A 22,440-nucleotide genomic window follows, 5' to 3' on the forward strand; every position below is an offset into this window, starting at 1 on the left:
GTCTTCCACCCTTGGCATAGATGCTCCAAAAGCTTCTAGTGAGTGAAACTAGCCCCTTTGCACCTCGAGTTTTGTAGTTCTTCTGGGACTTTCCTTCCCTGTGATTGTCTAGTCACTTTTTTAACCAAGCCTGTTTGAAAGGTGTTAAAAGACACCCAGTTCATCTGGGACCTCACTGTTTAGCAGTCTTACAGAGAAGTTGAAGAAGTTAAGCTAAACTCTGCCAATCTACTCACTGTACCTCAATCTCATCTATCTTGCCACTGCCCCCCTCACCTGTGTCCTGGAATGCCCTCCCTTATTACATCCAACAGAGGATTACTCTCTCCACCTTCAAAGTCTTAATAAAAGCACATCTCCTCCAAGAGACCTTCTCCGACTAAGCCCTCATTTTTTTTCTCCCAATCTCTTCTGCATCAATCACCCTTCACCTGTATTTTCACCTTTTATTCAACTCCTTCCTCCACCCCCAGCCCCACAGCACTTACGTACATATTTATAATTCATTCAAATTAATGTCCCTTCTAGACTGCAATCTTGCTGTGGGTAGGGAATGTATCTACCAATTCTGCTATATTGTAGTCTCCCAAGTGCTTAGTACAGTGCTTTGTGCACAGTAAACTCTCAATAAATACAATTTTTTGCTTGACTGATGAAGAATTGGTATAAGTGTTTTGCAAAATAGCTCAGTGGAAAGCTACAATCATTTTCTGAAACGCTTTCAACCCACCCAATTATCTCCCCACAAATTCTCTGGTTGTACACTCAGTTCTACCAGCACCCAAGTTTTCACTATGTATCTTGAATAGAATGTAACAGCAGGATTAGGGAACCTCCTTCTGATACATGCTTCTATCTGAAGGCAGGACAACATGATGTCAGAAGAAATGATTGTGAGCATGTGTGAGGCATTAGACATGGAGAGTGCTATGGAGTGATTTTTCTGTATTTGGAGTTCTGTAAGCACATAACCCCCACAATATAGAACTGGGTGTCCCTAGTAACCCCCTTTAACCACCAGAAAACTGAACAAATACAGACCACTCCAATTTCCTATTTTAGGTTAAACTGTTTATGTGGATTTCTTTTTGTACTCATTGTTTCTAAATCCTCTGCTGTACTTGAAATCTCACTGAAAGAGATCTCAACAAAACGGCTTCCTGGGCTCCTTTCCTTTCTGGTTGTCCCTCCTAGATAGAAGTAGCTTGGGCTTCTCAAGGTTACTAGGCAACACTTCACCCTCCCTTCCCCCCATTCAATTTAGTTGGCTCAAGTGACAATAAAAGAGCTTCCTTACAGAGCCTGTAGATATAGCCTCCCACCCAGCTCCCCTGAGACAATGGATAAATATATAATGAAGCCATTAGTTTCTGCCAGCAATGGTAAAGTATTTCCAAAACATCACAGCTTATTCCAGGATGGGTTCTCTCCATTGAGTGCTATCCATATTGAGCATGCACAGCTCAAGGGAGTGGAGGTTACTCGGTGGGGGAATTAATAAGGTTACCAGAAGTCCCACATAAGGTGGTATGGTCAAGCCTTTAGGGATTCTTTCTTTGAAAAACACTCTCATCTGCAGTAGGATAATGGCAGCGGTACGGCAAAGCTGGTGGCCAGCAGAAAAGAGAAAAAAAGTCTCCTTCCTAATCAGTGAAAACTGCTGTTATCTGCATTGCCTTCCCCATGGCTAAACCATCTCTTCGAAGATGGGGATTGGAGGTTGTAGGAAGCTGCAAATGCATTATTTAGCTAACCTGGAAACTCCTATTCCATCCTGAAAGAGCCAGGTTTTGATTGGAAATTGGTCACAGAAGACACTAGAACAGGCCGCTGAAGGAGAACCTTGGATCTCTATCCCTGGAGATCTTTAAGGAATGTCTAGACACCATCTGGCCTGGATGATCTTGACATTCCCCTTCTGTGAGGGAGGGGAACAGATAAGATTATCTTTTGCAGTCTCTCCAGTTCTAGTATTCTATATTCGTTGTCTCTGGTTACCATTCATCTTTGATTCTCAAATGCATTTTCACACCAAGGGAAACCTTTTCAGGCTTGAGAGAACATATGATACCAGTTGAGATATGTATTCCATTCTGAATTTCACTCCCGTCTGAATTTCACTCCCGTCTTGCGGGAGGTAATACATTTCAGGATTCTCAGTATTTCCATATTTAAAATGAAGTGGTAATATATATGGTATTTGTTATGCGTTTACTATGTGCCAAGCATTGTTCTAAGCACTGGGATAGATACAAGGTTACCAGGTTGTCTCATGTGGGGCTCAGTCTTCGACCTCATTTTACAGATGAGGTAACTGAGGCACAGAGAAGTAAAATGATTGCCCAAAGTCACACAGCTGACAAGCAGCGGGGATGGGATTCGAACCCACGACCTCTAACTCCCAAGCCCGTGTGCTTTCCACTAAGCCATGCTGCTTCTGTAGTTATAGCTAACTAACATCTGTAAGAGTACCTAGGGACTCTCACCAGGAAGGAGCTACACAAGATATTAAATTGAACATTCTTGTCACTTTATTTAGGTGAATCCCACCCTGTTTTATTCATGATTCTCCTCATACCAATGCCTCTCCTGAGCACTCATTTGAAATCACAAGGGAGGAACGAATCCTTTACCAAACCAAAAATGAACACCCTTTAGCAAAACAACTAGCATGATATCTATATCTATATATCAGGAGAATTAATAAAATTGCAAATAAAATTGTAAATCATGTATATATATATATATATATATATATATGTGTGTGTGTGTGTGTGTGTGTGTGTGTGTGTGTGTGTGTGTGTGTGTGTGTGTGTGTGTGTGTGTGTTAGTGGTATTTGTTAAGTACTTTTTATTCGCCAGACACTGTACTAAGCACTGGGGTAAATATCAGTTAATCAAGTTGGACAAAGTCTATGTCCCACATGGGGCTCACAGTCAATCCCCATTTTACAAATGAGGGAACTGAGGTATAGAAATTAAGTGACTTGCCCAAGGTCAGGCAGCCAACAAGTGGCAGAGTTGGGATTAGAACCCATGTCCTTCTGACTCCCAGGCCCATGCTGTCTACACTAGGCCACATTGCTTAATTTTAAAATTCACTTTATTTCCTCCAAATGATGCAACCCCACGCAGGGTTATGCGGGCCCCCTATGACTTACCCATGAAACTAAGGGTCTTCATTGTTCCAAACTAACCTGATGTGTTAACTTTCCAAAAAGTAGATCAACTCAAGAACTTCCTGGAGTGTTCAAACAACTTTAATAAGAATGATTCCCCTCACCCTCCCCCCGACCTCAATGGCATTAAAAAAATTTTAATATTAAGTACAATAATAGTCCATAACTGTACATACTACATTACTGTACAGTTCTGACTGTGTTTCTCTAGCTGGGCTTGACACAGTTCTGGGGAGGAAAGTAGAGAAGGAAGAGAAGAAAGGGGAAGGGTATTCATTGGAGAAAGAACATACTAGATATTGAGATTGGAAAACAGCTCAATGCTCAGAGAGGAGAAAGGAACTATATCCCCTAGTAATCACCCATTTCCCACCCTCAAAACCTCCAAGTGGCATCTTAATGTCATTATGACAAAAATTGAAAAATAAGATTGCAAAGAGAAATCTGGCTTTCTAGTATAAAGTATGCCTTCAGTTTTAAAGCCAAGTATATAGTACCTGAGGTAGTTAAGAAAAGGGAACAACAACAACAAAAAAATCAAACACACAAAAATTGATCTTAGTCACCTCAAAGGCAGGGATTATGTTTATGTTCGGTATTTTTTGGAAAAATGAACTCCAATTATTCCCAACGTTCTGATGCCAAAGCTCACATTATCAGTCTAATCTGTGGCAACCAATTTCTCAGTAGAATCCATTATTTAGAACACAAACTATGAAACTGTCATATGAGGCTATATGGCCTATATCTTAAAAGGAACATGACTCTACACTGGAAAGAAGACTTCCCTTACCAAATGCTTCACAGTGGTATCTGGAGGCATTATTTTGGGGGGCAAATCATTTCCCACAAGACTATGGATGTCTTTTGTGTACAGAAAGTTTCAACAGAATTATTCTTTTTCTATTTAGGTTCAATGTAGAAAGAACACACTCTTTGCAGTTTGAAATCCTGAAAAGAAATTCACTGCAACTTTCTTAGAATTTCAATTGTGCTACAACTTAAGTTGCATAGGAAATGACTTTAAGCTCCTGAGGAAAAAACATATCCATATTTAAGGTGCAACTGCTTTTTCTTTGAGGGGGAGGTGAGGGATGAAGTCTGAATTAGAGGAGAATCCTCTTTTCTAGTGGTATGTTCTGCTTGATATATGGAGAGAATGACTTTCACAGACTTAGACATTCAGTTCTCTGCAGGTGGAACCACCACTTTCATTCAGTCACATTTATTAAGCGCTTACTGTGTGCAGAGCACTGTAATAATAATAATAATAATTTTGGTATTTGTTAAGCTCTTACTATGTGCAAAGCACTGTTCAAAGTGCTTGGGAGGATGCAAGATGACCAGGTTGTCCCATGTGGGGCTCACAATCTTAATCCTCATTTTACAGATAATGTAACTAAGGCGCAGAGAAGTTGACTTGTCCAAAGTCACACATATGACAAGTAGCAGAGCTGGGATTTGAACCCATGACCTCTGACTCCCAAGCCCGTGTTCTTTCCACAGAGCCACGAAATAAGCACTTGAGAAAATACAATACCACTTGCATCAGGTGTAGTCTGATTTCTCCCGCTATCTAATCATTTAGGATAAACCTGATGTTCAACCTGACCACAGGTCTTCAAGGAGACCAGCAAGCTAAGAAGAGAACTCAAATGAGTCGTTTGGTTGCCCAAAGGGTAAATATCATCTCGGGCCATCTAAACCATCTGTGCCCATATGTCCTTGATGGTAATTTGACTCAAGATCAGCAGGGTCAATTCTTCACCACTCAAATCATTCCATGTATCGTTCCATGAGCAATAGGGATTTGGCCAACTTCACTCCAGTGGGTTTATGGATGCTTACAAACTTCAGAGTGGAAACCTGTCCCCAGATTCTCATTTCAGGGGCAAATTGTGCAGTTTTCTGATCTCTGGGTCTTGGTTTGTCCTGAATCAGCCAGATAACAGGATGAGACAGCTTTCATCCTAAAGGCCAACCTCCCTCTACAACCCAAACGACAAACATTACAGCTCACATCTTCAAGTTACTCTTTAAATGCAATGTTGCACCAAGTTTCCATTTGATGCAGATCATTTTAATTGTGTTAAAATGCGACATTTCACTCAAAATACTCAGCTTTCTATTGTGCAAGGATAAGTTCCACATGAAGTATTTCAAGGAGACATGGCAGGTGAGGGGAGTGGAATAAAAAGGTGAAATTCCAAATGAAAAAAAGACATGAAACAAATGATGAGAACTCCACAGATGTTATGATTTCAGCTGAATGCACTGCACTGACTGAAGTATTTACATTTTTGATTAGAGGTGAGCAGCCAGTAAAGCTTTAATTTATTTAAAAACTACCTTAAAAGTACTTAGAACATAGTCTCTTCCGCATCTCACCTATGGAGAATTTAACAGACAAACATTGTCAGCCAGGTCCATTTTTCACTGCCTGAATCATACCCCATGCATTGATTAGTAACAAAAGGAATCTGGCGAATTTTACTCCGATAGGTCTATGGGTGCTTACAAAGTCCAGGGAGACAGAGAAGCAGTTCCCTGATTTTACCACTCATGGGTAAAATTGTGCTTTTTACTGAGCAAGTCACCTGCCTGGCCTGGAAAGACATTTTTGACTACTTCATCCTCTGGAGATCCATAAATGCTACTGAGAAATGGTACTTATATTTCTTTCATTACTGGCCTCACACATATAAGACAGAGCTTCCAAGTGGAGAAGATACCCCACTGAGGGACATTATTCTTTATTATTTCATGGGACACCCACAAGAAAACTTACCACATTTGGATTATGCCTGGATGCCAACCAGCCATAACGCAGCCAAATAACTCATACAGGTGCAGTCAAAGGACTCATTTTAAAAACCCATTAAAAGAAGAAAATTTTAACGTAACAAACCAGAAAGGGCATGAGACACGAAAGGTATCTCGCAAAGAATCAGTTGCTTTCTTCAGACCTTCTGTCCAATAATGCTCTGACTTAGGAAAAAATGATCACACCAGAGCTTACTGCTTCCTGCCATATCACACTGTGTTTCGCTATAGACACATATTTATATGACTGAAGGCAGTGAGGGAATGTTTTAGAGAATAATGAAAGAGGGATCTACACAACATAAAAATATCTTTTCTGCCACACACAAGTGGCTTTTTTCCTTTACGGTCCGTAAAAAACTAGATATTACCTCTCTTTTTTTTCCAAACTCCTACAAAATGCAGTTTTTATTTTTATACTTTACAAATAAAAAGCGGCTTGATTGGCAACAACTGTACAGTAGAAAACCTGTTCAGGATTTTCCCTAGATCAAGGGGGAGAAAGGATGTGGGAAGCAGAGAGGAATTGTGGCGTTCTGAGTCCTTGACCCCCAAATACCAGTTTGAGGAGACGAGTGAGTGTGAAAAGCCTCTAACCCCGTCTCCCGCCACAACTCCATCCTGGTCTAAGAATCGGTTCCACAGAGGGAGTAGTGAAATGTATTCTCGGTCAGATGGCAAAGTCTTCATGCACCACAGGACTAAAGGCAGCAGCCCTTAGTATATCCAGGGAGTTTACTAGAATGAGGGTTCCAGTGAGATGCTTCCAGCGCTTTGTGATAGGGTTTTTCATCTTGTCCAGCCCTAAGTGAAGCTCTTGGATGACATCCCGGTAGCTGTCCCCAATCTGACTGCTCCATGTCAGTAAAAAGTCATATGCCGGCTTCCACATTGCCTGGAACACCATATAAAGAGGGAAAAAAAGGAAGATATTAAGGAAAACAGTTCAGTGATTTATTGAGTTGGATTTGGCTGAGTTCTGTTACAATGCGACCAGTGTATACAGGAGGCAAAACGTGTTCACCCTCTAGACTGTAAGCTCACTGTGGGCAGAGAATGTGTCTGTCTATTACTATATTGTACTACTAACAATAATAGTATTTGTAAAGCACTTACTACATGCCAGGTACTCTCCCAAGCACGTAGTACAGTGCTCTGCACAGAGTAAGTGCTCAATAAATACGCTTGACTGATTGATTCCCCCTTCTAGACTGTGAGCTCACTGTTGGGTAGGGACCGTCTCTATATATTGCCGACTTGTACTTCCCAAGCGCTTAGTACAGTGCTCTGCACATAGTAAGTGCTCAATAAATACGATTGATTGATTGATTGATTGATTGATTGATAGGGATGAAGCGAATGCTAAATCTTATCTCCAGGATTGCCTACAGTGGAAAATCACAGAGTCTCGCAGGCCCTGGCATACTTAGGAGCCAACAAGGCTGAGAGCAGATCTTTTCCTGTCTGTACCAACTGTCTTCTAATGTCATCTTTGAGTATGGAATGCTTTTCAGTAGAATAAGGCATACTTCTGCCAACAAGATATCAGTGTAAATTGAAATAATAATACTAATAATAATTGTGGTCCTTGTATGAGTGCTTGATATATTATGGCACAGTGACAAGCACTGGGGTAGATACTAAATAATGAGAGCAGGCACAGTCCCTGTCCCACAGGATGCTCACAGTCTAAGGAAGGAAGAGGGAGAACAGTTATTAAGCCCCATTTTGCAGATGAGGAAATTGAGGCACAAATAAATTGACTGGCTTGTCCAAGATTACAGAGCAGGCAAAGTGGTGGAGGCAACTGAACAGTAGTCATTAGTTCTACATTTAAAGATGCTCTCATCATAGGAAGTCAGTTGGAGTGGTTTGGTGTGGTTCTTGCTAACCTTCACTTATTTCTGTAGCAGATCACCAGGCTCAGGAAACAGTGCTAAAATTTAAATTCAACCAAACAGCTTGGCCAGTGCAAAGTTTAAGATAACAAAGATACAAAAGTCCTCATTAATTTAAAAAGGCACTCAGCACATTAGTTTCTGGGTGGTGCAGAAATGAAAGTCAAATTCCAATGTCAAAGGATCAGGGAAAGGATCAATTTATGACTTGGGTAAACTGCATTTATGTTATCCTTTAGAGAGGACATGGCTTCAATTTCTATCTCTGAAACCGTCATGTGAAACTCTTGAATTTAGATGAGGAGAAAATGCTTCAGCACTGATTTCTGCATCCTTTATCTGAGGAAATAAAGTGGGCCACCCAGCAGGCTGAGGCTGCAGTCTATATACTTCCGCACATTCAACTCCCTTCTCAGGCCGCCGGTTCCTTCCCACCCTCCTTCCCTCACCCGCAACGATCTGGCCTCCTAATTCATTAATAAAATTAAATCCATCAGGTCTGAGCTCCCCAAAATCACTCCCCCCCATTCCGCAACCCGCTGGCTCTCAACGCTCTCTGCTACTCTCCCATCCTTCCCAGCAGTATCCTCAGAGGAGCTCTCCTCCCTCCTCTCAAGTGCTACTCTGGCCACCCGTGCTTCTGACCCCATTCCCTCTCATCTCATGAAATCTCTCACTCCATCCCTTCTCCCCTCCTTAACTTCCATCTTCAACCGCTCACTCTCCACTGGTTCCTTCCCCTCTGCCTTCAAACATGCCCATGTCTCTCCCACTCTAAAAAAACCCTCTCTTGACCACACCTCACCTTCTAGTTATCGCCCTATCTCCCTCCTACCTTTCCTTTCCTAACTCCTTGAACGAGTCGTCTACACGCACTGCCTCAAATTCCTCAATGCTAACTCTCTCCTCGACCCCCTCCAATCTGGCTTCTGTCCCCTACATTCCACGGAAACTGCCCTCTCAAAGGTCACCAATGACCTTCTGCTTGCCAAATCCAACGGCTCATACTCTATCCTAATCCTCCTCGACCTCTCAGCTGCCTTTGAGACTGTGGACCACCCCCTTCTCCTCAACACGCTATCCAACCTTGGCTTCACAGACTCCGTCCTCTCTTGGTTCTCCTCTTATCTCTCCGGTCATTCATTCTCAGTCTGTATTGCAGGCTCCTCCTCCCCCTCCCATCCCCTTACTGTAGGGGTTCCTCAAGGTTCAGTTCTTGGTCCCCTTCTGTTCTCGATCTACACTCACTCCCTTGGTGACCTCATTAGCTCCCACGGCTTCAACTATCATCTTTGCGCTGATGACACCCAAATCTACATCTCTGCCCCGGCTCTCTCTCCCTCCCTCCAGGCTCGCATCTCCTTCTGCCTTCAGGACATCTCCATCTGGATGTCTGCCCGCCACCTAAAACTCAACATGTCCAAGACTGAACCCCTTGTCTTCCCTCCCAAACCTTGCCCTCTCCCAGACTTTCCATCGCCGTTGACGGCACTGCCATCCTTCCCATCTCACAAGCCCACAACCTTGGTGTCATCCTCGACTCCGCTCTCTCGTTCACCCCTCACATCCAAGCCGTCACCAAAACCTGCCGGACTCACCTCCGCAACATTGCCAAGATCCGCCCTTTCCTCTCCATCCAAACCGCTACCCTGCTCATTCAAGCTCTCATCCTATCCCATCTGGATTACTCTATCAGCCTCCTCTCCGATCTCCCACCCTCCTGTCTCTCCCCTCTTCAATCCACACTTCACGCCGCTGTCCAGATTGTCTTTGTCCAGAAACGCTCTGGGCACGTTACTCCCCTCCTCAAAAATCTCCAGTGACTACCAATCAACCTACGCATAAGGCAGAAACTCCTCACCCTCGGCTTCAAGGCTCTCCATCACCTTGTCCCCTCCTACCTCACCTCCCTTCTCTCCTTCTACTGCCCAGCCCGCACCCTCCATTCCTCTGCCACTAATCTCCTCACCGTGCCTCATTCTCGCCTGTCCCATCATCAACCCCCGGCCAACCTCATCCCCCTGGCCTGGAATGCCCTCCCTCTGCCCATCCGCCAAGCTAGCGCTCTTCCTCCCTTCAAGGCCCTACTGAGAGCTCACCTCCTCCAGGAGGCCTTCCCAGACTGAGCCCCCTCCTTCCTCTCCCTCTCCTCCCCCTTCCCATCCCCCTGCCTTACCTCCTTCCCCTCCCCACAGCACCTGTATATATGTATATGTTTGTACATATTTATTACTCTATTTTATTTGTACATATTTATTCTATTTATTTCATTTTGTTAATATGTTTTGTTTTGTTCTCTGTCTCCCCCTTCTAGACTGTGAGCCCACTGTTGGGTAGGGACCGTCTCTATATATTGCCAGCTTGTACTTCCCAAACGCTTAGTACAGTGCTCTGCACACAGTAAGCGCTCAATAAATACGATTGAATGAATGAATGAATGAATACATCAGCAGGAAGCAGCATGGCCTAGTGGTTAAAGCATGGGTCTGGGAGTCAGAGGCTGTGGGTTCTAATCCTGATTTTGCCCCTTGTCTGCTGCATGACCTTAGGCAAGTCCCACCACTTCTCTGTGCCTCAGTTACTTCATCTGTTAAATGGGGATTAAGACTCTGAGCCCCATGTGTCCAACCCGATTTGCTTGTATCCAGGCCAGTGCTTAGTGCAGTGCCTGGCACATAGTAAGCACTTAAATACCACAATTACATTGTTATTAATATTATTTGGTAGAAGGATTGTGTCCAACCTGATTAGCTTGTGTCTACCCCAGCACTTAGAACAGTGCTTGACACATAGTAAATACTTAACATCATTTATTTATTTATTTATTTATTTATTTATTTTAGTCCGATCTCACCTCACTATCCACCATGCCGGTCTTGTCCCGGTGGGGAGACTCATAGGCATCCATCTGTTGTTTGGAGACCTTGGCTAGTTTCTCAGCCAGCTCCCTCCAACGCTGGGCTACCTCCACTGCCGTGGTCAGTAGGACAAAGTCTTGAATGAGTCTAACCACTAGTCCCTGGCAGTCCATTTTCAACAGGGCCTGAGAAAGAGAAAGGGAGAGCTCGTTGAGAAACCCGACTGACAAATGAATGAGCACCTCAGGAAAGGAACCCCTAGAAGCTCCACAGACGACTCATCTACCACAGCCCAGCCTGAACATTTCTCTCCAGCACCAGTTTGCTCACTGTGCTCCAATTTCTCACCGCCGACTACTTTCCCACATCTTCCCTCTAGCTCAGAACAACTTCCTGCTCCATATATGCCAGACCACAACTATCCCCACCTTCAAAACCTAATTTAGGTCACATCTCCTCCAAGAGGCCTTGCCCAATTAAGCCCTCTTTCCTCTGGCTCCTTCTCACTTCAATGTCATCTATGCACTTGGATCTGTGACCTTTGGGCATTTGATATTCACCCCATACTCAGCCGCACAGCTCTAATGTACATATCTATAAATCATAAACTATGTATTCATATTAGTGTCTGTCTTCCCCTCTAGACTGTAGGATCACTGTGGGCAGGGAACATGTCTACCAACTCCGTTGTACTGTACTTTCCCAAGTGCTTAGTTCAGTGCTCTGCACATGGTAAGCACTCAGTAAATGATGATGACTACTGGGCTTCATCAACACAGGGCAACTCAAACACTCCTTTGAAAAGGACAGAGGGATTCTGGAGAGTTCTAAGAATCCCTCATGCTCAAAGCGACCCATAGTATGATGCGATACTAACAAAATTACCAAAATTAGTACAGTGTTTTTCTTTTTCCAAGAGGCTTTCCCTTTTATTTTGTTCCTTACCACAGTTCAGCAAAACCAATCCACTTAACATGATCTATGTTACTATAACCTAAATATTAAATTGCAGCCAGTTATTCAGTTTTCCTCATGCAGATTTAGGCAGAACCCCTAACTTTGTCCAGGAAATTATTTAACTCAATCTGGAATTTTACATCTCTGCCATTGCCAGAGTTCCCCAGGGATGCAGGAGAGGAAGGTATTTCTTGACAAGGCGAGCCAGCCTGAATGAGCAGTGCACACTTAGTTGTTTATTTCATTCATTCACTCAATTCTATTTATTGAGCACTAACTGTATGCAGAGTGCCCTACTAAGTGATTGGGAGAGTACAATATAACAATTTAAAAGACATTCCCTGCCCACAGTGAGCTTACAGTCCAGAGGGGGAGACCGACATTAATAAATTACAGACATATTTCCTCTTCTCTGTAGCTATTAGCTCTCTCTTATAAACTGGGCAAGCACATCACCTGTAACGAACTTGGGTTGGGAGAATACAGGAAAGATGTTAGCACCAAACTCTTGTCTGACAGTTCCCTCTAAAGGAATCCTGTCTCTCTTTTTTGATGGTATTTGTTAAGCATTTACTATGTGTCAGGCACTGTATTAAGCACTGGGATAGATAAAAGTTTATCAGGTTGGACACAGTCACTGTCCCACAAAGGGTGCACAGCCTTAATCACAGTTTTACAGATGAGGTAACTGAAGCCCAGAGAAGTGAAGTGACTTGCCCAATGTCACACAGCAGACAATGGTGGAGCTAGGATTAGAACCCAGGTCTTCTGACTACCAGGCTAGTGCTCTATCCACTAGGCCAGGCTGCTTCTCAGTGAATGAGAGATTTGATTTGGTTTCTTAGCTCTTTATTTACCCATACATCATCACTGGACAGAGTATTCCTTGGGAAATAAATTCATTAGGAACATATGGATGTTCCTTTTGGTCCCTCATCTCCTCTTAAACACTCTCCTGTTCACGACTTTCCACTGCTGTCAACACCACCACCCATAAATTCACAATCACAGTGACATCTTCGACTCTTTTTTTCCATTTGCCTACTCGTTCAGTTTAAGTCCTCCGGGTTTTTACTGTCATGAAACTTCATTAATCTACCCCTTCCCTCTTACAACCATAACAGTCATTATTTCCTGACCAGATTATGGTAAGAGTCTCCTTACCTCTAGATTCTCCTCTCTTCTGCCTATTTCAAATTTGGCTGGATGCATCACCTCCATAAACATCAGAGTACATCATCTTCCAATACCTCCAAGAGCTTCCTGCTGCTAACCACTGGCTTCTAGGGGGCCACTGATGGCCTACCTCTTACTTATCTGCTCTCTTCTTTGGCTTGCTTCTCCCAAGCAAACTTTCTAACCTCCCTTTACTCTCTAATTTCTCATGTCTGCTCAGCTGCTTACATCGCATGGCCTAATGGGAAGAATACAGGCCTGGGAGTCAGAAGACCTGGATTCTAAACCCAGCTCTACTACTTGTCTGTTGTGTGACCTTGGGCAAGTCACTTCATTTCTCTTTGCATCACGTTCTGCAACCATAAAGTGGAGGTTAAATACCTGTTCTCCCTCCCACTCAGACTGCCCTCCCACTCAGACTGTGAGCCCCATGCAGGACAGGTACTGTGTCTGGACTTGATTATCTTAGCTCTACCTCTGTGCTTAATATAGTGTTTGGCACATAGTAAATATTAAACAAATACCACAATAATTATCTTTCCCTCCGTCTGAGATCTCCATCCTATACAATTTCTGCAAAACACATCCCTCCTTATCTATTCCAGCAGGCTTTCTAGGAGTAAACCCTTACCTCCAGTATCTTTGTATCAAATAGAGACTTACATAGCCTGTATTGAACTTGGTTCAAGTCAAGGCAGAGCTATTAAACATAAGGTAACCTCATTTGTCACATCAAAAGCTCTGAATTATCCATTCATCTGAGCTTTGTTGGCATTATATCCAACTTTCCCAGAGCCTGCCACTAAACTCTTGGACTGCACCCTGGTTTTCTCCTTATTCATACTGGCCACCTGAGAACAATACCAACAAGACTGTGAGCCCACTGCTGGGTAGGGACCGTCTCTATATGTTGCCAACTTGTACTTCCCAAGCGCTTAGTACAGTGCTCTGCACACAGTAAGCGCTCAATAAATACGATTGAATGAACAGTAGAAGCAATTTGTATTCCTTATATTTTCTTAACCATTACACAGAAAAAGCAATGTTTTCTGCCCAAAGATGACCTAGAAACTGATCTAAACAGACATATGTGAACAGAAAGTAGAATATTAGTAGAGGCATTTACTTAATGTCCATTTAGTGTGATGCACTGTACTAGTCATTTGGAAAGTACAGCATAATAAGTGACACATTCCCTGCTCACAAGGAGCCTAAATTTATTTAATGTATTTCAATGTCTAGACTTCTAGACTGTGAGCTCACTGTGGACAAGGAGCATGTCTACCAACTCTGTTGTACTGTACTCTCCCAAGAGTTCAATACAGTGCCCTGCATACAATAAGCACTTAAAAAATACCACTGATGATAATGTGGCTGACAAACATAACTAGAGGGGTCAAAAATAAATGAGTTAAGCTGATATAGATCTACATGAGAGCCAAGGCAGGGTATGAATAAGCTCGTAAATGCTCGAGGTGGCTAAATACATGATACAGCTCAGGGTCTTTAGAAATTAATTAGGGAAAGCTTGTTGGATGTGGGACCATGGGAGGGAGAGGATGTGTGATCCTAGGAAATACAGCATACTTTGCAAAAACAGAAATGTGTACATCTAGTCCAGATCCAGAAAGAACCACAGAGAGTCATAATAATAATGATAGTGATGGTATTTGTTAAGTACTTACTATGCGTCAGGCACTGCACTAAGCGCTGGGGTGGATACAAGCAAATCGGATTGGGCACTGTCCCTGTCTCATGTGGGGCTCACAGTCTCAATCAATCAATCGTATTTATTGAGCGCTTAGTGTGTGCAGAGCACTGTACTAAGCACTTGGGAAATACAAGTTGGCAACATATAGAGACAGTCCCTACCCAACAGTGGGCTCACAGTCTAGAAGGGGGAGAATCCCCAATCCCCATTTTGCAGATGAAGTAACTGAGGCCCAGAGAAGTGAAGTGACTTACCCAAGATCTCACAGGAAACAATTGGCAGAGCTGGAATTGGAACCCAAGACCCTCTGACCCCCACGGCCATGCTCTATCCATATTGTCTTTGGTGTTCCAAAGTAAGGCTCCAGACTGAAATTTTAACAGCATGGCTTAGTGGATAAAGCACGGGCCTGGGAGTCAGAATGTAATGGGTTCTAATCCTGGCTCCTCCACTTGTCTGCTGTGTGGCCTTGGGAAAGTCACTTCATTTCTCTCTGCCTCAGTTCCCTCATCTGTAAAATGGGGATTGAGAATGTGAGCCCCATGTGGGACAAGGATTGTGTCCAACCAGATTTGCTTGTATCTACCCCAGCACTTAGTATGGTGCTTGGCACATAGTAAGTGCTTAACAAATACTACAATTATTATGATTATTATTAGGGTTCAAAAGCCCAATTAACATCATGTATGTCTACCAACTGTTATAGTGTACTCTCCCAAGAGCTAAGTACAGCGCTCTGTACACAGTAAGTGGTCAATAAATATGATTGACACGGCAAGTGCTCAATAGTTACAAATAATTGATTGATTGACTATACATGAAGATCACCTTCTGCTGGGCTGCATTCTTTGATACCTGCAGTACCTGGCTATCTATTTTGATTCCTCTGCTTGACAGCCTCTGCACTAGAAAGTTACACTCCATTTCTAACTACTACTCACCATGATCTGTCTCCACTGCAATCTCTCAGCTGCCACAAAAATGCCCCAGTGGACCAGGTTTTGTTTTGTCATGAGAATGTTTCTTCTGCCCTCCAGACATCAGAGACATTTCCTCCCACTAGACCTTTGGGTTCAAACCACACATGGCCCACCAGTAAGGTGGGGTGCAATCTGAGGCTGGCTCTCACCTACCGAGGACTCCCCCTTCTAGACTGTGAGCCTGCTGTTGGATAGGGACCATCTTTATATGATGCCAACTTGTACTTCCCAAGCACTTAGTACAGTGCTCTGCACACAGTAAGTACTCAATAAATACGATTGAATGAATGAATGGATGAACACACAAAGACAGGCAATGCAGTAATGAAAGCAACTGCTGAAATCAGAATTCTATATCAATCTTCTGTGGATGAGTTACACAGTCTACAACCCTATCACACTTATGAGAAATTTCCTTATTCAGATCCCCACTTCCCCTTTTTTCCCTAGTAAGCACTGTTCTGGAAGCAGTCCCAAGCCACAATTTAAATCTTTTTCACTCTGCCTCTATCTCTTAGCCAGCAGAGTGAAGCATACATGGAATCCAATTATATTGTGAAATTGTGTTTACTCCTGACACTAATGTTTACAATGTACTCATGTTCCTGGCTCTCCGGTAATAAGGAACTGCACTAATAAGAAAGCAACAAAGTCTAATACACGCAGTAAACAGGAAGAAAACATGTACATTTATTAAGCAAAGAAGGTAGACAAATTGCACTGTAATCTTTAATCCTTTAAGAAACTAGATAGGCTCTACTGATTTAAACTGGTGTGGGGTCCTAATATTTTTTTAGGTTCAGGTATCATCAACAAAATTAGCTATTCGATTATGTGACAGAGCAACCTAAGAAAAGTTGGACAGATCAGATTAGCTGTAGTGAAATGGCAGAGCTAGTAAACATTCAGCAAAACACTCAACTAAGCTTTAATTTCAGATATTTGATTTATAATAATAATTATAATACTAATGTGGCATTTATTAAGCACTTACTATGTGAAAAGTGCTGTGCTACTTTCTGGGGTAGATACCAGATAATCAGGGTAGACACAATCACTGTCCCACATGGGGCTTAAAGTCTGAGGAGGGAGATTAGGAATTTACTCTGTTTTACAGGTGAGAAAACTGATATCTAGAGGGGCAAATGACTTGTCCAAGGTCACACATTATTGGCAGCAGAACCTGAGTCTCCAGATTCCCAGTCCCATGCTTTTTCAGCAAATCATGCTATGGCTCAAAAGGATGCTATGTTAATAGGGATTGATCCTCGCAGACAATGCTACTGTTTTTGCAAGGACGTCAAGTACATGGCTCCTTCAAGCACCTAGGTTGTTCTAATTGGAGTGAGAATACTGGGCCTGCAGGACCATCAGTTTGACCCAGTGATGGCCCTGCTCTTCCTCTTCACCACACCCAGAACCTCTGGCATCAACACACTTTTTTATTTTAATGGTATTTGTTAAACATTTGCTATGCACCAGGCACTGGGCTAGATACAAGCTAGTCAATTTGGACCCATTCTATGTCCCACAAGGGACCACAGCCTTGATCCCCATTTCACAGATGAGGTAACTGAGGCACAGCAATGGTAAGTGACTTGCCCAAATTATGGAGTAGACAACGGGCAGAGGCAGGATTAGAACCCATGTCCTTTTGACTCCCAGGCCCATGGATCAGCCTGTTGATGTCTGTGGTCCTGCTGGCTTGGGTGGGGTTGGGGGAGCTCTTTGATTCTTGGGTCTTCTGCCTTTTTCTGTTTTCTAAATCCCTCTTCTCTTCTCCAGATGAGATAACTAGAGCTACCTGGAGCTCTGGAGGGTGTGGAGAGGGTACATGAGTATGGAAAGAGAAAACTAGCAGGGACAACCCTCTTCTGCTGATATCACACAGAAAGAGGCCTTTGGGTTAAGCAAATGCCAGTCAAATGACTACCAACCACTAAACTATGGATTAAGCTATTAAATATTAATTTCAAGTGAAGACTCACGACAATGAGCATACAATTTTTTTTAAATGGCATTTGTTAAGCACTTACTATGTAGCAGACACTGCATTAAACGTTGGGGTAGGTACAAGCTAATCAAGTTGGCCACAGTCCATCTCCCATATTGGGCTCACAGTTTTAATCTCCATTTTACAGATGAGGAAACTGAGGCACAGAGAAGTTAGTAGCTTGCCTAAGGTCACACAGCAGATAGAGTGCCAGAGTGAGATTATAACCCAGGTCCTTCTGATTCTTGGGTCCATGCACTTTCCACTAGGCCATGCTGCTTCTCTAAGAAGAGAAGCATTAAGAAGAATGTCATTAAAACAAGAGAAGACAAAGACCATGTCAAATGGAGAATATTCTCCATAGGGGAAGGCAGAATTTGTAGAAAGGACTAAACCCTTTATTTGAAAGGCCCGGGGGCAGCAGAGACCAGTAAGGTGAGGGGGGGGGGGGGGGGGGAGAGGCCACCTGGCCTAAGGTGGAGGGGACAGGACTTGTATATATTTGTACATATTTATTACTCTATTTGTACATATTTATTATTCTACTCATTTTATTCATGATGTGTATATAGCTATAATTCTATTTATTCTGATGGTATTAAGAGAAGCAGCATGGCTCAGTGGAAAGAGCCCAGGCTTGGGAGTCAGAGGTTATGCGTTCAAATCCAGGCTCCACCACATCATCTGTGTGACTTTGGGCAAGTCACTTCACTTCTTTGGGCCTCAGTGACCTCATGTGTCAAATGGGGATGAAGACTGTGAGCCCCATGTGGGATAACCTGATCACCCTGTCTCCTCCCCAGTGCTTAGAACGGTGCTTTGCACATAGGAAGCACTTAACAGATGCTATCATTATCATCATTATTATTATTATTGACACCTGCCTACCTGTTTTGTTGTCTGTCTCCCCTTTCTAGACTGTGAGCCTGTTGTTGGGTAGGGACAGTCTCTATTTGTTGCCGATTTGTACTTCCCAAGCGCTTAGCACAGTGCTCTACACACTCAATAAATATGACTGACTGAATGAATGAAAGAGAACCAGACAACAGTTCAGTAAAATGCAGGAATTAAATGATCACATTGATTGTACAGAGTGGCGATTCTGTTCCCATGGAAGGGCGGGGAAGAACAGCAACAGCAACTTAGCTCTTCCTATTCTCATGTGGACTCTAGCTAAAGAGATCAAAATAATAATAATTATAACAATAATTATAGTATTTGTTAAGCACTTACTATGTGCCAGGCACTGTTCTAAGCAATGCGGTAGATACAAGGTAATTGGGTTGGACACGGTCCCTGTCCCACCCAGGGCTTACAGGGGTTTGCCCAAGGTCACACAGCAGGCAAGTGGTGGAGCCAGGATTAAAACCCATGACTTCTGACTCCTGGGCTTGTGCTCGATCAACCACGCCCGTGCTCTATCCACTATGACATACTGCTTCCATAATAATAATGATTGTGGTATTTGTTAAGTGCTTACTATAATTCCAGGCACTATGCTAACACTGGGGTGGATTCAAGTAAATCAGATTGGACACAGTCCCTGTCCCACACTGGGCTCACAGTCTTAATCCCCATTTTTTTATAGATGAGATAAATGAGGAACAAAGAAGATAAGTGACTTGCCCAAGGCCACAAAACAGACCAGTGGTGGAGCTGGAATTAGAACCCATGACCTTCTGATTCCCAGGCCCATGCTCTATCTACCAGAGAAACAGCGTGGCTTAGTGGAAAGAGCATGGGCTTGGAAGTCAAGAGGTCGTGGGTTCTAATCCCTGCTCTGGCATTTATCAGCTGTGTGACTTTGGGGAAGTCACTTGACTTCTCTGAGCCTCAGGTACCTTATCTGTAAAATGGGGATTAAGACTGTGAACCCCATGTGGGACAACCTGATTAGTGTATTGTCAGCTGTATGACTTTGGGCAAGTCACTTAACTGCTCTGTGCCTAAGTTACCTCATTTGTAATAGGGGGGTTAAGACTGTGAGCCCCATGTGAGACAACCTGATTCCCTTGTATTTCCCCCAGTGCTTAAAACAGTGCTTGGCACATAGTAATCACTTAACAAATAAATCATTATTATTATCCCAGTGCTTAAAACAGTGTTTGGCACATAGTAAGTGCTTAACAAATACCATTATTATTATTATTATTATTATTATTATTATTATTATTATTATTACTCACTGCTGCTTCTATAACAATAAATCCTTAGGAGATAAAGCAGTCAGTCAATCAGCATTTTTTAAGCACCTACTGGGTGCAGAGAACTATTCTAAGACTCAGGAGAAAATAAATGAGTCAGGAGACATGATCACTGCCTTCAAGGAGCTTAAAGGGAAACATTCAACTCCCTGAGCTGCAGTTGTCAGTCAGATTACCCCTGGACAAATCGAGAAGACAATCTCAATGAAAAGAACCCCCAAATCCTAGGACATCTCAATCAAATGTATTTCACCTGATATTTGTGATAGTAAGCTCTCGCTGCAAATGTCCCTTTATTTGAGAACAAGGCTGCAAATGTTTATGCCTTAGGAAAAATGTGGATTCGGCATGTTTCTCAAACTACCCTTGATTTTGCTCCATAGGAATTGGACCATTTATCATTTTTATCTTTCTAATGATTAAAATTTCATTTCCCATCAGAAAGTCACTGAAAAGAAGTTTTGGAGAACAGAAAATCTTTCAAGGTTTAGAAGCCATAACAGATATTCAAGCAAGGTACTCTTTGACTCTACACATAGCTAAACAGTATTACCCTTGGTATTTTCTAAAAACCAACCTCTTACTTGGACTGTGAGCTCTATGTGAGGCAAGGACTCTGTATAAAATCATTATCTTGTATCTAGTCAAACAATCAATCAATGAATCAATCATATTTACTGAGCAGTCACTTTGTACAGAGGACTGTACTAAGCGCTTGGGAGAGAACAATATAACAAGTGCCTAGTGCAGTGCTCTGCACAGAGTAAGCGCTCAATAAATACTATTGAATGAACAATGTAACAGACACATTTCCCACCCACAGCGAGCTTACAGTCTAGAAGGGGAGAGTTTAGAACAAAGCCTGGCACAAACTTAGCAATTAACAAGTACCATAATTGTTATTGGTATTTATTGAGCCCTTAATGTGTGCAGAGAACCATACTAAGCACTTGGGAGAGTACCATACAACAGAGCGGGTAGTCACAATCCCTGCCCACAAGAAGCACTGAAGAGTTATTGAAGTATAAAACACCACATTTCAGTTTCAGGATCCTAGTCAATCAATCAATCAATGGTATTTATTTAGAGCTTACTATGTGCAGAGCACTCTTCTAAGCACTTGGGAGAGTTCAACAGAATTAGCAGACACATTCCCTGCTAGCATAGTCCGGCTCTATGCTTACATAAAGGAATGGTGGATGGCAGTATGGAAAGATAATGTGGGTGGATGAAACTGGTTTCCCAGATAAGGAGCAGAGTTCTTAGCAAGGCAAGTTGACTGCAATCACAGATCACTTTGTAGGTCCAAGCATTTGTCATAGCCCAACTCACTACTGTACTATCCAACTCACAGACCTCCCTGCCTCCATTCTCTTTCCTCTCCAGTCCATGCTTGACTCTGTTCCCTGGATCATTTTTCTAAAACATTGTTTTGCACACATCTCCCCCCTCCTCAAAAATCTGCAGTGTTTGCCCATTCCTCTCTGCACCAATCAATCATTTTTTGAGAACTTATGGTGTGCAGAGTACTATACTAAGAAACTCCTCACTGCCAACTTGTACTTCCCAAGCACTTAGTACAGTGCTCTGCACACAGTAAGCGCTCAATAAATACAATTGAATGAATGAATCAGCTCTCTTCCCCCTACTGTTCCTCATTCTTCTCCCACTATACCACCCCAACTCACGTGCTTCTCTCCACTCAAGTCAACCTACTCTCTATAACTTTTTCTCTTCTCTTTTGATGCCACACTCTGACTCATGACCTCTTTTTCTCCTAGAACTCCCTTACTTTGCACATTTGGCAGACCACTGCTCTCTGCCTCTTCACATGTCTCCAGGAGACCTTCCCTCATTCACCTCCCACCTCCCCACTCCTTTCCCTGACTCTACTGCTCCTTCGGCACTGCTGCATCCCCTAAATCCTTAGGAACTAATTCCACCCCTGCTCTCCTCGTAGCACTTATATAGAGATACTTAACTCTGTTGCTTCCTCCTTCCTGAAACTCCTTGACAAGACTTAAGAACATGGAATCTTTCTGTTGTAACTATAACTGGTTATTGAACGCATACAGTAAGCACTCAATAAATATGATTGAACAATTGAATGAATGTGAATGGAGACCAAAGGGTTAATGATCCAAACTGTCACCCCTTTTTTATTCTCCAAAACCACGAAATTCTGAGGCTTTAAAATCCCCTTTTCCTTCAGAGTTACTCACAGCCACTTTGCAGTTGACATCAACTATAGAAAAGCAAACTTACTTCTGGAGCCAAGACAATAAAACCAAGTGGAGAGATAAAGCTGGGGACAGTGATGGTAGGGAAAGACAGTGGAGTGGAGATGAATGCATACATGAGCAGACAGGAACAGAGGAGAAGCAGGAAAAAAAAATAGGAGAGGAAAGGTAATGGAGACAGAGGCCTAGCCAGAAAGTAAAACTGCATCGCCACATTATGAATCGAGTCTGGGGCAGGAATGGAGGAACTGAGTACCGAATTCCTTCAGATACCAAACACCCAAATAGACCCCAACTGGAAATCACTCTTTGCTGTAAAAAAAAAGTTAGACCCATGAATTGTTACTGGTCTGTTCTCCCATCTCAAAAATTCACTGCTCAGCTCCTGCAAAGAGCCCTTCACATTAACTTCTTGTTTACC

The 22,440-nt window shown here is 42.8% G+C and overlaps 1 protein-coding gene across 3 annotated transcripts in view; it reads right to left on the reverse strand.

The window, feature by feature from the left end:
• Positions 1 to 5,900: 5,900 nt before the first annotated feature.
• SH3BP4 (SH3 domain binding protein 4) overlaps positions 5,901 to 22,440 on the reverse strand; it is a 157,602-nt gene continuing 141,062 nt past the window's right edge. For all 3 annotated transcript variants that reach the window (XM_038748913.1, XM_038748911.1, XM_038748914.1), the window contains 2 exons: positions 10,755 to 10,943; positions 5,901 to 6,897 (listed from right to left, as the gene is read on the reverse strand). In XM_038748913.1, the coding sequence (XP_038604841.1) occupies positions 6,673 to 6,897; positions 10,755 to 10,943 (414 nt within the window). In that variant the 3' untranslated portion in view covers positions 5,901 to 6,672. The remainder of the gene's footprint in view (positions 6,898 to 10,754; positions 10,944 to 22,440) is intronic.

Source organism: Tachyglossus aculeatus, chromosome 7 (genome assembly GCF_015852505.1).
Source record: "Tachyglossus aculeatus isolate mTacAcu1 chromosome 7, mTacAcu1.pri, whole genome shotgun sequence".
NCBI classification, from domain to species: Eukaryota; Metazoa; Chordata; class Mammalia; order Monotremata; family Tachyglossidae; genus Tachyglossus; species Tachyglossus aculeatus.